The following is a 19,529-nucleotide window of genomic DNA, read 5'->3' on the forward strand; positions in this document are numbered from 1 at the left end:
GAGACTTTTGCAGTCCAAGGAAGTTTCAGAATACGCCTATATAGCCACATTTCGAATGCCTCCAATGTTAAATATTATCTTGGACATTATTTTGGATGTGGAGCTCAGCAGTGTTATTGCTCGCCAACTCTCGCATCTCTACAATCGCCCTTTTTGAACATCTTAATGATTACACCTTAGTAGTAAGTTTCTATTTTCCGGGTACATAAATCGAGCGAAAGATTTTATAGATATTCGATTAGATTATAGATATAGATTTTATACATAGCCACAAGACTCCTTCTGACAAAATCGGGAATATTAGACGGAGAGCTAGAGCCGAAAATTCATCGTCATAAGTAATATGGAGTTTTTCCTGTGAAATGTGTCCATTGTATATTGACAATTATGACCCCTTTCAGGCTGATACCTCAGTGGATACAGGAAGTAGCAATAAGGGATGAAAGGAGAAAGTTAGTGCAGTCATTCACAAGGTTTTCACCTCCTATTTTGTTAAACCTCCATCGATTTGCATAAAAATTGGTGACTAGTTAGAGCATACCTCAAGAAATGAAACTGATTTGGTGCCAACTTGCACTTTTACCCTGGTGGTGGATACCACCCCTTCCCGCGGGTGAAAACAATTTTATTAAAAATAACCGCACAAATCGATAGAGGGACGAATTTTAAGTTAAATTTGTTATATCATGTTAGTAAAATAAATCAATACTTTTTGAGTTATTAAAGATCAAAGATTTGTTTATTTAAGAGCATATGCGTGAAGTTACGGATGATAAAAAGAACATATTAATTAATTGTATGTTAGTAAAATATTATTTTTATATTATTTCGATATTTAATTGGATTTTTTCTATCAATGTAAACTGAATATGTCCAGAAACTGGGGGTGTGAATATTCGAATACACTTTTGCTAAATTTGTAATATCGAAATAATATAAAAATAATATTTTAGTAACCTACAATTAATTAATATAATAACATGATATAACAAATTTTACTTATAATTTGTCCCTCTATCGATTTGTTGGGTTATTTTTAATAAAATAGTTTTCACCCCCGAGAAGGGGTGGTATCCACCCCCAGGGTAAAAGTGCTAGCTGGCACCAAATCATTTTTATTTCTTGGGATATGCTCTAACTAGTCACCAATTTTCATGCAAACCGATGGAGGTTTAACAAAATAGGAGGTGAAAACCTTGTGAATGACTGCACTAACTTTCCCCTTTCATCCCTTATTGACTTATTGCTACCTCCTGTATCCACTGAGGTGTCAGCCTGAAAGAGGTCATAATTATCAATATACAATAGACACATTTCACATGCCAAACTCCATATTACTTATGACGATGATTTTTCGGCTCTAGCATATCTTGTAGGTACCTTTTCTATTAATAAATATAGGTACTATTCCAGATGGTGTTCTTGAATTCATTTGTGAGTCTTGTACCTGACCATTGTTGTTTTATTCCTTTTTCTTCAATATAACCGTCATCATTACAATTGAACCAACGATACTTTCATTTCTAAAAATTATACGAGCCGTTCACCGTGCCACAGAGGGCATGTCAAGCTGTCGGTCCCCATGGGTTTTTGCATCGATAACCCAGGGGGTGTCCCCCCTTTCAAGTAACCGATGTTGCTTGAAACAGGGTTAAAGATGCAAGTGATCAGTCAGAAATGATCTCCCCGGCAAAAATGCCATTCAATATTATTATGACAATTGAAATTCAAATTTCATAACAGTTTCCTATTATTTTTGTATTTCAGATGTTATAACTGTGGAGAATTCGCCAACCACATCGCTGCCAAATGTCAACTGGGTCCTCAACCAAAGCGTTGCCACAACTGCAAGAGCGAAGACCATCTTATCGCCGATTGCCCGACGAAGGTGGAACGGCCGTCTAAGCCGGGGGGTGGCGCCGACGGTGACGCTTCTGGTGGCGAACAAAACGGAAATGGCACTTCACCACCCGCGTCAACCTCAAACGATGCCGGTGGCGCCACCTCGGAGCCGCCAGCGAAAGCCAAGCAAGGAAAGGAGTAGTTAAAACAGAGAACGTAGCCTATTCTAAATGTATTGAATGTACGTAGGAGATATGTTGGTCGCCATTTTTAATCCAAACTTATTTTTTATTTCTTTTTTCGGCACTACTGTTTAAAATATGGAGATACATATTAAGGAAATATTTTTCTTAATTGTTTCAATTTTTGTTGCGATTTATTTTACTTAATATTCGTGATTTGTGTGTAATTTATATTTTTTCAATTTAAAAATGGTGGTATATTTCTCCTACTAGTTACCGTGTGTGTTCAGTTTTATGGTGTTCCAACGTTAGGTGTCACTACATACACAGTTTTCAAAATATTTCTAATACTTGGTGTTTAAAAAAATCATGTAGGAAGTTCCAAATTCCAACTATTCTAAAACTTTTTGCTACCTACTTAGGTATGAATATTTCTGGGCGATATTTGAGAGATAGTAAAATAAAAGTTGGGTAGATTAGCTTAATATCTACACTCAGATAAATGTTTTATTAGAGGGTGATTGGAATGTAAATACTGCTGCTAGCCGTTCAGTAATAAAAGTGACTTTCTAAATACTAAACAGAACCGAATCCTGAAGCTAATGTTCAACTGAAACTTCTTCTTTTTGTGTAGACATGACTCTGTTTTTAATTTGCCTCCAGTAAGTTGTCTTTCCATCGTTTTCGTGGTCTTCCCACTGATCGTCTTTCTACACTCAGATGCAAAAAAAACGCAACGGAGAAAATTTTTCGTCAAATTCAAAGTATTTCAGTTTTTTTATTTTTAGCCCTATTTTGATGATTGTGTAAAAATTTATAAATTTTAATTTGGAATAGTGAGTTTGTTAATAAATTTTGTATTTGACTTATTATACGGGGTTAATTGAAAGGTGATATTTTGTCTTAGCTTTGAAACATTTTGTGGAATAATTCCGTAAGCGGATTTTCGTATAACCTTGTTTTTCGGTTGCAACCATGCAGGGTTGGCATAGAATTTCCCCATCTTATAAAACCCAGCGGGTTTTTTCGGGTTTTTTCAATTGATAAAACCCACTATTATTGGGTTTTTTGGGGTTTTTTCAAAAATAGCAAATTTTCAGTTGAATGAACGTCATATTTATTTCTGAATAAAAACAAAAACTAGCATAAATATCATGAAGTAAGTACCTAGTAGGTGAATACAAAACGAGAGAAACTGAAACTAAACTAATAAAACACTTATTTTAAACATGGTATATAGACAAATAAAAAAAATAAACAAGTTTCTTGTTAAACAAAGCATCAGCAAAGCATATTAGTTATCAGGAAAATCAGAATCTGTATTTTTGTCACATTCCCAATTCCCATTCGTTATTCGTTAGACTCGGTCGAGGACGAGGACTCGGTTCTTAAATGATTATATATATTTTTACCAAGTTTGCAGCTCTATCGGCACCTAATCTGTTGCGAAGCTTAGTCCATATTAATCCATATGAAGAAAAAATCCGCTCAATAGATGCAGATGAAGCTGGACATGAGAACAAAGATAACATATAAATTCAAAATTCATATGATATTTTATTTGTTTTTTTTATTTTTTATTGATGTCAGCTTCCACCATTTCTTTGTTGAGAATTTTTTGACAAGTTCTTCTTTGAAAAGTGGTGCGGGGAACATATCTGTATCCTTAATCTTGAATGATAACATCACTGCCAAAAACTCATCAGAAAGATTCGATGCAACCCATTGTTCGACTGTTTCCTCTTCTTCCCCTGTAAGTCGTCTTCTCATGTATTTGTGATCCATAGTATTTGCAAAAAGGTGAAATGGTTGAATGGCAAAGTCATATCTCTTTTTTATTTCTTGTCTGTATGACAGTAACAAATCATGGTCGAGGGCATCTTTCCATATTTCTACTGCATCAGAAATGTTTACAGAATCGCTTTGGAATCTGTCTAGAGCTTTCACAATAACGGCAAGTTGTTTTTGCAAATACAGAGCCTCTCTATATATGGCGACATTATCTAATATTTTGGAGATATTTTTATCAAATTCTTGCTCCTTCTCTGTCCTAATTTCAACATATATGTGATAGTTGCTTATGAATTGCTGACATTGTCAAGTTGCTTTATTTTGTAAGCATATTTTTTATTTTATTATTTTTGCAATAAAATTCATAATTTTTGTAAAACTTTTGATAGAGCATAAACTATATATCAAATCTAAATAAAAAAACTGAAAATCCCCAAAAAAACCCCGAAAAAACCCTAAAAAACCCAATAAAAAACCCGTCGGGTTGGGCTTTAAAAAAAACCCGGGTTTTTTCCAACCCTGCAACCATGCCTTCTAAGTATTATGTTTTTTGTTTCATGAAAATATGGATTGGTTCATTTTTAGGAGCGAAATGACTTTGCCAACCACAATTTACGACTTTTTTACTAATTTGTAATACGACGATGGGGGCTTGTGACGACATGTACCACAGATTGAGAACCGTTGCCATAGAGTGTTTTCGAAGGGTTTTCATCTCCGCTGTTTCGAGAGATCTTTTTGTCCTCTCTGTGTCAAGTCATGTGTCTGCCGCGTACGTCATTATTGGTCTGATGACTGATATGCAAATTCTTCCCATTTCTTCTCCGATATTTTTATTTCTCCATATTTTTTCATTCAGACATCCTACAGCTCTGTTTGCTCTATTCACTTATTTTTTCATTTCTGTTTCGAGCTTTCCATAGCTAGGTGGTGTGATGCCTAGATATTTAAACTTCATCACTTGTTCTATTATCTGACCCTCCAGCTCTAATTTACATCTTAGAAAATTTGCTATTATAACCGTGTATTTTGTCTTTTTTGGGGAAATTAACATGTTAACTTTTCATGTAACTTAGATTATATAGATGTACGTAACTAAGAAGATTACGCCCTGTATTTCTCTTAACTATAATCGTGTATCCTGTGTAGGATCTAGATCTATTAAGACGTGCTTCACTACGTCTCTATATTGAAAGATGATCAGTATTTACAATTCAAAAACTCCATTTTAATATTTTTCGAGTATACCAACTAAATAAAAAATCAAAAGATATTAAATTAGGTATAATACCTACCATTTTACATAAGACCCAAAAATCTTTTGAACATGAATCGTATATTTCTGATGGGATTACCATTATAAATATCGTGAATATACGAAGTGCAATCCAATAACACCATGGAGATTACCATTCAAGATTTTCATCTTGTGTGGTAAAGCAGAACTATCGAATTTACATATCGTGCTGTGAAAAAATTTTGCTGAAGCAAAAAAGGCTTAATTTCTTTCTTTGGTAATAATACGAGAAACATTCTAAAATATATGTAGGTTTTTCTACTTTTTAAGTATCAAGAATAAATAATTTTTTTAGGAAATATTTAGGTGTTTACAGGGAGTAACAAAAAGGCAGCTCATAAATTAAATAACATTCTGGGATCACAAATAGTTCGATTGAGCCTACATAACTTACCTTAGTGCATAAAAAGTTCAATCAAAAATCTCTGAGAGTTTTCGATATATTGGAAAAATCAATTTTCATTTTGTAACTTCAAAGGGCTGTAACTTTTTTATGTGCATGTTTGTACTAAGGTAAATTAGGTTCAATCGAACTATTTTTGGTCCGAGAATATGTGAATTAATTTATGACCTGTTTTTTGTTACACCCTGTATAGACCAGGAAGGATCTGTTTTTAGGTGGATGTGAGAGGTGGCATTCGGATTTTTGCGAATAAAGTAAGGTGATAACTTCGTTAATAATAATTGACTCCTTCTCAAATATGCCCTGAACATTAATAAAAAAAATAAATTATTTAAAAATTTCAAAAAATTTCGTTTTTTTTTCTACTTTCTTTGCTTATAACTTTAAAACGATTCATTTTGGAACAAAGTCGTATGGAAATAAAACAAAGATAATTAAACTTTCTATCAGCTACGATTGGTTAAAAATGTCTTAATTTAACACCCTTGCTGCAAAATAGCAATAAATATAAAATAAGGGGACAAAATCCTGTCCTTATTCAATGGTTTTCCGTTACTTAGGTTACACTTGGAACCTTCCTAATTCGCTTAGAAAATTTTTGTAATGTGCTAAAACCGTCCACCAAATTTCATTAAAATTGACTTACTGGATTTTGCATAATAATTTTGCAATCTAAACTTAAAAAAAAAAATTAAAATTTTTTAAAATCTTGCACAACAAAAACTAGAACATACAAAGATTTGTCAATTTTTTTACATATAAAGAAGCACTCCACCTATCTAATGCACTTTACAGAATTGAAATCGGATTATTTAAGCAGCCTCAGCAATGTTTTAAAGTTATAAACAATTTTTTGGCTTATAAACAAATTAGTGCTGTGTCCAGGAGGGGGTGTCCTTGGGGTTACCCAAGTTTTTTTATGTATTTTGACCCGTAGAACACGAATTTTTTGGGTAAAAGTTGATCCGGATGTCGATAAGATTGTTATAAACAAAGAACTTGAGGAATTACATAACATCGATTATTCGCAAAATAAAACATTTTTTTGTATTTCTTGGGTAATTCTAAGCAAAAAATGTTCCTACAAGTTTTTTCGTAGGATGCATAGTTTTCGAGATAAACGCGGTAGAACATTCAAAAAATCGAAAAATTGCAATTTTTGAACGAGAATAACTTTTGATTAAAAAATAAAATAGCAATTCTGCTGACAGCATTTGAAAATTTAAGTCAAATTATACCGGTTTTAATTATTTGCATTGCTAAAAATAAATTTTTTTATTATTAAACAAAGCTATTTGTTTATAAGCCAAAATTTTTTTTGTAATTTTAAACCTTAAACTTTAAACCTAAGGCCCCTTAAATAACCCGATTTTAATTCTGTAAAGTGTATTAGATAGGTAGAGCACCTCTTTATATGTAAAAAAATTAGTCAACTTCTAAATGGTCTACTTTTTGTTCAGAAAGATTTTAAAAAATTTGAACCTTTTTGAAAACATATACATTGCAAATTAATTATGCAAAATATATTAGGTCGATTTTAATGAAATTTGGTAGACCATTTAAGTAAGTTATAAGAATTTTCTAAGCGAATTACTAAGGTTCTAAGTGCCACCAAAGTGTTTAAGAAACATTGAATAACAACAGACGTATTTTGCCCTCTTATTTTGTATTTATTGCTATATTGCAGAAAAGGTAATACCTTAAGACATTTTTGACCAGTCGTTTATCATACAAAATTCAATTACCTTTATTTTATTTCTGTACGACTTTGTTCCAAAACGAACCTTTTTAAAGTTATAAGCAAAGAAAGCAGAAAAAATAGATGTTTTTCGAAATTTTTAAATATTTTAATTTTTTTATTAATGTTCCGGGCATATTTGAGAAGGAGCATAAGTCAATTATTATTACTGAAGGTGTCACCTAACTTTATCTGCAAAAATCCGAATGCCACCTCTCACATCCAAAAATACACGTTTTTTTACAGATTAGTCCTGGTCTAGTAGTATAGCTAGTTTTAAACGCAGTGGCCAGAATTTCTCGCAACAGTAGGGCCTTACCCACGGGCGCCCATATAAAAATTTTTAGGTGGGGGGACAGACGTGAAGATGTTGCACATTATAATATTATGTATACTTTGGATAACTATATATAGTTCAAAGCACCCGAAAAGAAAGGGAGGGGGCACGGCTCCCCCTACCTATGGGTATGGGCGCCCATGGCCTAACCGAACGAAGCAGTTGTGTTCGAAAAAATAGTTATTTATAATATTTGGCAAATTATTAAAGATATATGTACAAAATAGACACAATGCAGAGTTACAAACCTTATAAAGTAGAATACCTACAAATACTGTAAATTTGTAATTTTGGAAAAAAAATGTATATTTTTTCATATGCCATATAACTTAAGATTAGTTTTAAGGTTTGACGTAGTACGACACCATCGTTTCTTAAGGCGCAAATTCAAAATTTGTACAATCTTCTGGACAAGGTAAAATATTCTGGACGCTATTTGTTATTCTTATTATCAGTTTCTTATACAAATTAAAATGACAGATTGTAATATAACTTAACAACAGATTTAACCTTAGTATATAGAAAATCCATAAGTCTAAAAACCAGTGATAACACATCAAGACCAATTGAAATACAACGAGGTGTCAGACAGGGTTGTGTGATATCACTGATACGTCTACTCTGAGGTAACATTTGCGAACGTTTTATCGCACTCTTAGAAGGAATCAGGATAAAAGGTCAAAGAGTAAATAACATCCGCTATGCAGATGACACTGTTTTAATACCATACACCATAGTCTCCAGATACTGTTAAATAGGGTTAAACCTTGATTACACGTAACGAGTATTGTAGCGAGACAGTGTTCACGGCCGAGTGCTCGTTTGGTATCAACATATTAACGAGTACTTGGCCGAGCACTAGATCCAATCATATGGCGAGACAGTTACTCGGATCTTGTTCTATTTACTAGGCCGAGTCTTCGACCTCCCACCCTTCAATCGAATACTCGCCAATCCACTCGGGATGTGTAAACAACACTCGCAGTGTAATTGTGCATATTACCACTGCATTAGAGGAGACGACTTGTGTTAATCAATGTGATTTGTGATTCTCAAAAATAGCTAACAAATAGAATTCAGAAAGGACAATGAAGTTTAGTTCAATTCTATAGATGCTTAGATGCTCTAGATTACACCCGTGCTTATGAAATTTCAAATCTTTGGAGTATAAAAATAAACAAAAGCGTGATGCAGCATATGTATTGATTGTAGAAGAAATAAATATTGTTGGTTTTAAAACTCAAGAAGCCAAATAAAATAAAAAATTTAAATTTGACATATAGACAAGAAATAAAAAAATCAATGAATCGAAGAAATCGGGAGCAGCGAGATTTGGTCTTCTTAAAATCCATTATCTATAGTCCAAAGACGCTTATCTCCTTCTCATAATATATCCGTAAATTCGTGTATAAGCAGTGGTATAAGCCGTTTGATATATTTTTAATGTTAGCTTTACGATCCATAAGTACACTACTCCTTGTCTTTGTGAATCGAAACTGAACTGACTCGCCTCCAAATTCAAAAATTTCCAAATACGTATAAACCATCTCTCGCCCTCACCACTGTCTCGGCCTAGTAACAGTTTACTGTCTCGCCACTGTATTCGTTACGTGTAATCAAGCCATTACTGAGAGTTGTCAAAAAATGGGGATGAAGATCAATACTGCGAAAACCAAAGTTATGAAAATATACCTAATGGAACAAAAATTTACCCCTTCCAACATAATATGTGAACCATCAAAAGCTTGAATACGTAAATCAATACAAATATCTTGCCTGGTGGTTCTAAAATCAACTTGATTATAACCAAGAAGTAAGAACGAGAAAAGAAGTGGTCCGACAAGGCTTTAAAAAAAATGAAAAGCTTCTTTTGTAACAGTAGCATTACTATCAGTCTCAGATGTCGTTTTCTGTATTGCTATGTATGGTCAATACATAATATGTCGTTTTCTGTATTGCTATGTATGGTCAATACTTTTGTATCGAACGGAGGCCTGGACACTGAACATAACACTGGTGAATAAGTTAGAAGCCTTTAAACTCTGGCTATACCTAGAAGAATCTTGAAAATACCTTGGACAACCCACACCACCAACGAAAATGTTGTGAGTAGAATAGGTTCAGATAGGGGGCTGCTAAAGATCGTAAAAGGTAGAAAAGTTAGTTACCTGGGACACGTAATGAGAAATGAAAAGTACCGGAAAGGAGACAGCACCGCAAGAAGAAGAAGACATCATTTAACTTTTTGGGAAATTCTAAAATTTATTAAGCAGTAAATGGAAATGATTCGGGACCTTAAATTTCTATTCCTTAAACCGGGATATTCCTATAATCGAAATTGGTAATAATGGCTTAGATAGTAATGGTAGCCACTACAAAATTTAGCTATTAGACTTTGTTTTTATTCGCTATGAGCTTCGCTGGTATCGCCACCTACCTAGCGGTTTACTAGTATCACTTTCGCTGGAAATTTAAACAGAAAAGTGTTGCCTATCTTCTGTGATCGAGTTTCGCTGGTATCGCCACCTAGCTGATGACTAGTACTGTTTCGGCCGGAAATTTAAAGAGGAAAGGAGAAAATCAAAAAATACTAATTTGTTTCAAACTTATTATTTAATTCTTACCATGTAATATTTACAACGTAACGAAGTAATTGGATTGTAATCGATAATTAACACGTTGACGGACAGTGCGTCAAATGTATAAGCAAGTGTTGTGACCCTATATGTATTTTGCAAAGTAGAATATAATAGGGAAAAATGCAATGTCTATAGACGTTGTGTCACATTATATCAATGGAAATTAGACGTCTATGGACGTTCTGTCCGTCAACGTGTTAAGATCAGTAAGAACAGAATTTATTATTCATTATCACTATTTTTAAGATTTTGCTTATCGTTTTAAAGTTTATATTGACAGCTAATATTAGAAAACATTTATTCCGCAAAAAAGTATAATAATTTTTAATATAATTACAGTATAATACTTAGGTACTTAAAAATTAAATTATGCACTTATTGCACTTAAACAAATAATTAAGAGCGTAAACGTAAAATTTCGAGATACCGCTTTTTAAATGTATTAATTTTTTTTTCGAATCCTGAGAAAACTAATAAGCATTATTGAAAAATTTAAACACAGAATGAAAGATTACATTATTATCGAGGGTCAAAAGTCCCTGAAAACTTACGTTTATTTTAATCGGTTACCGGGGTGAAAAAAAGAGAAAATTTAGTGTGATTTTTAATTTCAAATATCTCATTCAAAAGAAACTTTTTGTTTATTCGAAGGAACTTTCAGCCCTCGCAAATAATGTAACTTCATGCTTAGCGACAGGAAACCTGGAATACACAGTTACTATATTTATTGTAAGCAGTATTTTGGCAATTTTGAATACAACAGCTTTCGTGAGCCATTTCATAAAAATTATATGCAACTTTTAATTCAGCAGAACGTCAAATTTCCAACAAAAGTTCACTGACTTGTCACTACTGGCGCTCGCGAACTTTTAATTATTCCTTCTACCTAAGAGCTCATAGCGGATAGTCTGTTAACAGAATCGCAATTAATTCACTTTAGGGTCATATATTTGGCCCACGCCCCTTAAACAATAACTAATATATGTGAAACAGAATTCATACAGCTACAAATTTGTAAATCTATCCGATAAACGGTAGTGTTCACAAAATTTTACCTTGCTGAATATTCGACATCACATAAGGTAGTTCTACAGCCCTAAAAGACCTATTTTTAGAAGACCGTATGTGATCAAAATTCTTATTTATTTCATTTCTGGTTATATGTTTTAAATTATTTGTTTATATTTTTATTGAAATTATGAAAACATTATTTATTTTGGACGTATTTTATTGACAGTTTTTATTTTCTAATTTTATGTAAATTTTTTACTTTGACGGAGATATTTTTCGTAGAGTGAGGCTACACTGCAACATTCTTTTCACAATGGCGTCGACTACAAACGAAAAATTAAGGGCACCTACGTTAAATAAGAAATACACCATTTGTTTTTAGTCATGTATGTTCAACTTTTCGAATTTAATTTCTAGGTTTAAGTTTACCTGAACTACCCAAAGTAGCAGGACTGTAACGATCTACCTCATTTTTGTAAAGATATTATTTTTACTGATTACTTTTTAGGGAGTTAACCTTAGTATAGGATTTTTCTTAATAAGTCCGTTTCATGTCGTCGATTAGCGGGTTTAATTGTATCTTATCACGACTCTGCAGCGCTGTCAGCAGTGCCAAAAGTAGGAGAATATTGGAAATTTGCACTTTTCCAAAAACAAAGTTTTGTTCATTTCAGGTGACAGTGTACAACAAAAATCATTATTATAGAAAAATATTCTGAAATTTCAGGTACTTCTTGCTTTTTCATCTTTTGGATGTCTAGAATTTTTTAATCCTCATATTTTCTTTGCTACCCTTTAAAACATTTTTAAAATTTTTTGTTGGTTTTTTATACAAATAAACAAAATTTATGAGCTATAGCTATAGACAAAAACAAAGAAAAATAATTAAAATTAAATTGTTTTAATATGACATAGGTCACCCCTTGGCTTTTATATATTATGTATTTAAATATATTTTAATGCGTTTTACATAGAATTAGCAAGTTTTTTAAAGTTGTGTCTGATTATGTTTTTGTGAAAATATACCTAACACATGAAGTATAATAGAATATTACATAGTGGTTATAAAGTACCTAGTTTATAGGTTATACATTCGTGGTCTGTACTATACAATATACAAGATAAATAAAACGTCCTATTAGAGGTAAAACTCACTAAGTGCACTTTTTTGAGAATTTGACATTTTCATCAATTTCAACTAAATACGGTACTGCCCAGCCCTCGAGAACTCTAACCATTCACCTGGGGCTCTAACCCTTCTAATTGCTAAGATAATTTGTGGTACAATTCACTAAGTGCATTACTGTGAATTTCGATTTCAGAGCAAAACTCATTAAACCGTATTATTGCACTTAGTGAATTTTTCCTTACAATCTGGAATGCCGAATCGGTACTTAATGATCTTTTAAACAATACCTACATTAGCTAACAATCTATTTTGTGATTAAGCAGGCGACTTGTGTGTTACATTGTATTGTTGAAACTGTACATTATATTTGTGTTCATTATCTGTTCAGTGATTGATTAAAAAAATATGAGCTTAAATTTCTTTGTAACAGTGATAGCTTATATAAAGGGTACCTAACATAATCTATTTTGCGATTAAGCAGGCGACTTTTGTGGCTGTCATAAATGCCGAAAGAATTGCATTTATTTTCGAAGAACGAAACTTATTGTTCATTTTTTAAATAATAAGACTGTTATTTCTGATAGTTCGTTTGTTGTAAGTCAGCGAAATTTTATGGAGACAAATTCATTAACTTCTCAATATCCAATAATTGTGTTCAAGGAAAAACTCATCAAGTACAAAGTGTAGTTAGTGAGTTTTACCTCTAATAGGATATCAATATCCAATAATTGTGTTCATGGAAAAACTCATCAAGTACAAAAATTTATCGAATATTGATTGTATCATAGTTCCTGTGACGAAATATGGCTTAAAATATTTGTTTTTATTTATTCATTAAAGTTGCATTACTTTCTTTCTTCCCTTCCTTATACCCTTTCAGGTGTGGGATAAAGTTGCATTACAAAAATTCCAATATTCGAGTCAGGTGAATTTAAAAAATAATTTGTACTTTTAAATCGATTTTTCTCAACTTTCTGAAAAGTGTAGTTAGTGAGTTTTACCTCTAATAGGACGAAATATACCATATACAATAAGATTCAATAAACAATACAGGTACAATAAACAAAAAAAAATGTTGTTCTGAAGCTATTTCCTTGTGGTATTTTTATAATTAACTATTTTGATTGGGAATATTTTATATTTTGACAACGACATCCGATTTGGGCGTCGAAACGTTAATAAAATTAGTTTTTCAATTTAATTATGGCTTATTTGGCGAAAGGATTATGAAACAAAATCAGCTCTTCAGTTTTTTCACAGAATTTTTTTAAGTTAAGAGAAAATACCACGTTTCCATTCAGCCCCGTATAATGCCATCTAAGCAATTTTTTTGTTACTGGAATAATAACCAACAATATCAATACGTTTACCTACAAACTGATGCAAGAATCTTGAAAATCAATTGAATACAAATAATAATAAAGGTATAAATTATCAAACTTAATCAAAAATTTTTAGTAGCGGAATTTTGTTATTGATTGTGTGAGACGGACTTAGTAGGAAAAATAAAAAAATAACAAAGTTCCATTTTTTCTAACGTGTACCTGAAATGTGGAGTGGACCATTTCGTACAAGAAATTTTTGAAATAAGCTAATAACTATTAAATATTTAGTTGTTTTCAAAATATAGTTTTTATACGATTACTTAATCAATCGGAAATACCAGAATCATGCTACAAAATGTACAAATTTGTAATAAACTGGCTATTAAACATGCAGTGTATCTCACATCTCGTCAGTTTGGTGTTGTAGGACATAATAATAAAGACTTTTTATTCATTTGGTATGTAAAACAAATAAGCATATAGTTACAGCACATTGAAGAATATAGAACAAAAGCAAAAAAGTTAAACCCTATTGGGATAACATCTGGCGAAGTCTAGCTAAAGCTACTCTTACTTAACTAAATGTTAATCAACGACATTTGACAGAAGAATTTTTTTCGATTTGTTTATAATTACACATACTTATAATTCGTCTACTAATTGATTCCATTATACACAATAAAATTGTCAATTGTCTTCATTTTCTTTATTAACTTGCGTTAAGTATATCGGCAATAAATTACATTCGATGCCCAGCCAATGAGAATGAGAAGCAAGTTCCTTTACAAACGTCCGTATCCATGTTATACTTTTTTCAATTTTGGACCCCATCGAATACCTGTAAAGAAGATTAGCTCGAAACGATTCTTGGGTATACTGATGATTATGATGATTCATGAATTAGACTGCCATGAAACTCAATCATAGTATTCCCTTCTCATGGCTCATTACTGCACCATAAAAGGTATTGGCCTCGATGTATAGTGCTAACCTAGCACTATTTGTTTTAAATTGCAATAGCTCTAGATTTTCAGTTGAAGTTACACTGTATGTTTAATTGTAATAAGTGTGTAAGTTTATAAAATAATATATAGATTCCTACAATGTTCCTACTTCATGCATCTATTCTGGTAACGATATTTCAAGTGTCTATAAAATTAGAGAACCTAGTACAATTTTTTCAAATAAAAGTCTTTACCTTCTAGGTTTGACCACGATAGGTATATAAATGAAAAGCAGGATCTGTGGCAAATGTTCATCCTAGTACTACGTGTGAAGGGCGCTTACTAGTACTATGTAAGATACTAGGAATAAAGCAGGATAAGCACCTCCATGAACATTTTCACCTTCAGCCAAAGACCAGGGTAATAGACTCATTACATTATTGGCAAAAGATTGACGCAATAATTAATCACCTTTTGCCAGGAGATACCTTGTGGTATCCCCTGGCGTTTCCCCACCGTTCTATATCTGCGATGGAACTTATACATAGGTATGGTCTACTATGTTTCTATTACAATCATACCTAGTAAGTAAAGATTTTTATACATATTTCGTTATTGTGCAAAAATGTAATACTAGGTTATTTTTAGTACTTATCATTACAATAGTTTAAAACGCTTTTAAGTTGATACATTTGAAAACTTATGTTAGTTTGGAATGACAGCTTTATTACCTCTTCGGTTGTATTTATATAGACTTAAATTTATAACAATAGACTGATTTTTCCTCAGGGATGTGTATATGTTTAAGGGAGCAGGTTAGTTTTGGATTTTTTCCACTGGCCCCACATCGTAGTTCCTCAGGGATATACAACAATGTCTACCAAACCAAATACAAACTTTTATTATTCCAAATGTACGTAATATAGGGTAGTTTGCAAATTGATTGTTTTATTTACGTCTGTTTCCTTAACTCACACAAAAACATCAGCAAACAAAATTATAAAACAGTAAAATACCGGAAGCATGGAGAACTAATTCTACTATTCAAAATAGAAGATAAAAACAGCCAGAAAGCTACAGAGGTTTAAATATAATTAAATACTACCCTAAAACTTACAACTAAAATTTTACAAGAACTAGTTAGTCCAGGAACCGAAGCTTTTCACCTCGCAATTTTTACAGAATGGATCGATTTGCTTGAAAATTTGAGAATAAGTAGTGGATAGTCCAAGTATCAAAATCTATATGATGCCGAAAGGCGCTTTTATCATGGGGGTGGTTGCCACCTCATCTCGGGGGTGGAAATTTTTTATTATATTTTGACCACAAAAGTTGATAAAACCGTTTATTCTAAGCAAAAAAATCTTTTAAACTTTTTTTGATAAAATTAATAGTTTTAGATTTATTCGCTATCTTAGGTGTTAGTTTTATATTGAAAAATTCAATGTTTTTCAATATACTTACTTATTTACGATTCACTCAATTTTTGCCGTAAAAAAATTTTTTTCAAACCAAGTTCTTGGGAAACAAACAACCTACAATTTAATGTTTAAACATGTTTTTGTATCTCGGATGCTAATCTTTCTATTCTGAAGAAAATGGCATTTTTTTACCAAACTACAAAAATTCGTTGTTCGCTTTTAACTCCAGTTTTTTAAAACCTAATCATTTTGCCAGTCAAACTTCTAGGATCTTTTAATAATACATAAATAAAGAAGAATAAATAAGGCCAATGACTAAAAACACCGAGAACTTACATTATTATGCTTATAATTGGATTTCTCCTTTTTTTGTTAAAAAAAAATATTGATTTTTTAACCGTAACTTTTTTATTTTTTATCTTAGAAAGTTTGGTAAAATAGTTATTTATCTACTCTATCTACTTATCTACTCTATATTATAAGTCACTTAATTTTTGAGCTAAGACTTTTATTATTTCTGGAGATAGATATGCTTAAAAACTTTAAATTAGTTTCAATAAGTTATCCTTGAAAAATGCACAGTTTTCCCGTCTTTTGACTATGAAACTACAATATTTAGCATTTGACGAAGAAGAGCTAACATATAATAAAGTATAGCTCGATTACTATTGGTCTTAAAGAAAATATAAAAATCTGTTTTGTTTATTTTTTCAAAAGGTACATTTTTCTTAAGCAAAGTTGTTTTGATAAAACGAAAACTTTTTGAGTTAATAGCAGAAAAGTGATTGATTGAACATTGATTTTTTCGATATAAAACCAACACTTTCGATAGCGAATAAATCGAAAACTATTAATTTTTTCAAAAAAATGTATAGAACGTTTTTTGCTTAGAATGAATGTTTTTACCAACTCTTGCGGTTAAAATATAATAAAAAATTTCCACCTCCGTGATGGGGTGGCAACCACCCCCATGGTGAAGCCCCTTTCAGCATCATATATATTTTGATCCTTGGACTATCCACTACTTATTCTCAAAATTTCAAGCAAATTGATCCGTTCTGTAAAAATTGCGAGGTTTTATCCTATTTTAAGCTTCATTACTTGGACTAAGTGAAGGGTAAGTTCAGCAAATGAACAAGGTTTTCTTACGGGAAGATCGTGTACAGATGCAATATTGATTCGTCATAAAGCAAATTACTGTGAAATCATTAGAGCATAGTAGACCAGCATTTCTGTTTTCTGTGTCTAATTGACTTGAAAAAAACATATGGCAGAGTAAGACTCAAAGATGTAATCCATCGTCTATGTACCTAATATGGAAGTTCCCCTAAATATTATTATATTATTAAACCTATTAAAAACATCTACCAAAACCACAAAATGGAACTTACACAACCTATACACCTAGGCAGCGTAATAAGAATCATTGAGCCCTATGCTCTTCAATTTAATCATGGATGAAATCATCAAAAATTACAATAAAGAAAGAGGATATAGAATGGGAAACAAACAAGTAAAAATACTCTGTTAGGCAGGTGACGCAATATTGATATACTTACCAAGATGAAGATAGTCTGCAAATACTACTCCACAGATATGCTATGAATATGATTATCTCACCTCAGAAATCTGAAATAATAATAATCAGCAAAGAACGAGTCAGATGTAAAATAGAAATTGATGGCATCAGTATATTGAAGTAATATACATATAAATACCTTGAAATTACAGTGAAGACAATAAATTAACAGGTATTGCTGGATTAAGACTGGCAGGATGCCTTGTAACACTATGGCAAAACCGACATATTAACACTGAGATGAAGTCAAGAATTTATAAAGCCAGTGTAAGACCAATATAATCATATATGCATCAAAAACAAGATTCAACACAGCAATAACACAAAACTACTGGAAATGGCAGAGATGACAGTACTGGAAAGAATTATAGGAAATGCGCTGAGATGTCGAAAGAGGAGTAAAGACAGAAGATAATGTAACGTACCTATAGTGTCTTCTTCTTCTTCTTAACTCAGGCGAGACTCGTTAGTCTCTGGCACTTGGTCATAAGACCTTTGTACCAAACCCTGTTCTCCTTAAACTTTAATAAGTCCTGTGGCCTCAACGAAGGCCAACAGTTTTCTTATTGGTAGTTTTAGGATCTCTTCTGGTTCTAACCTTATTTGACCAGTGAAGTCCTGCCTTACATCACCTAGCACACTGCAATGGCGTAGTATGTGTATGGCAGTTTCTTCTTCCATTTCGCACTTTCTGCACCATGGTTCATTCACCTTACCTAGTTTGTATAGGTGATTTCTTAAACGGCAATGTCCAGTCACCATTTCAGTGACCGTTTTGATCTCTCGTTTATTGAGGTTCATTAAACTGTTCGAGAGTTTTTTATCAATATTCTTGATTATTTTTTTAGTCTGGATTTGCCCTTGAGTGGATCGCCATTTATTTTGATGATTCTTTATCAGCCATTTCTGAACCTCGTTTTTCATAGCATCTTTAGTGATGCCACAGAAAGGTTCTGGGTCTTCAAAAGTTTCTCTCGAGCCTTGTTTCGCTAACATATCTGCTCGTTCGTTCCCATGCACCCCTTCATGACCCGGCACCCATATTAAAGACACTTTATTGTCTTTTGCCAGGTTATTGAGGAGATCTTTGCAGTTTCTCACCAGTTTTGATTTGGTGAGAGGGTTCTTTACAGCCAGAATAACCGATTGGCTATCTGTGTAAATGTTGATTCTCTTAGCTTTAGGGTCTTCATCAATGATTTCATCAATGCAGGCCACCAAAGCAAAAACTTCAGCCTGGCACACCGTTGTATGTTGACCTAGGCTGTAAGATTTATTATAGTTACATGTTTGCCCAACGACTCCTGATCCAGTACCATGGGCAGTTTTAGATCCATCAGTGAACCATATTAAGTCCCCATTAATGTTTGGGACTTTTTGTTCTCTAGATGGTATAATTGTATTAATTTTCTCAGTGAAGATTAGTTCTGGTGTCATCATATCTGAGTTCATCATAAAGATGGATTCCTCAAGTATAGTCCCAGTAATGTTTGTGTGGCTACATACAATGTGTGTATAGTTGTAATGTGATAATAATTTGGCCTCCAAGTATTGTTTGCTTTGAGCCTCAGGATGGTCATAAAGGCTACCGCCGACATATATAATTCCAGCGGAGGGAGACCTGTGATAGCCTCTAATGAAGCCGTTCCTGTACTATTCAAGGCTCCTGTTATATTTAGAAGCGCTTGTCTTTGTAGGGTGGTGAGAGTGGTCACACAAGATTGCAAAGCCGTCTTTCTCCACCAGAGTACTGCCCCATAAGTAACTGTCGGTCGTATCATACCTTTAGTGTATAAACGAATGGATACTAGATAGAAAAAAGAATGGAATAACCACATAAGCAGAATGGGGGGTGGCCCGTGAGATCAAAATAGCAGGAGATAAATCGCCA

General features: G+C 32.7%; 1 protein-coding gene across 1 annotated transcript in view; it reads left to right on the forward strand.

Moving 5' to 3' along the window:
- The window catches only part of LOC114332140 (protein lin-28 homolog), a 133,766-nt gene extending 118,189 nt beyond the window's left edge, over positions 1-15,577 (forward strand). The window contains exon 4 of the mRNA XM_050656778.1: positions 1,768-15,577. Coding sequence (XP_050512735.1) covers positions 1,768-2,044 — 277 coding nt within the window. The 3' untranslated portion in view covers positions 2,045-15,577. The remainder of the gene's footprint in view (positions 1-1,767) is intronic.
- The last annotated feature ends 3,952 nt before the right edge of the window (positions 15,578-19,529 follow it).

The sequence above is a fragment of the Diabrotica virgifera genome, chromosome 7 (genome assembly GCF_917563875.1).
Source record: "Diabrotica virgifera virgifera chromosome 7, PGI_DIABVI_V3a".
NCBI lineage: Eukaryota > Metazoa > Arthropoda > Insecta > Coleoptera > Chrysomelidae > Diabrotica > Diabrotica virgifera.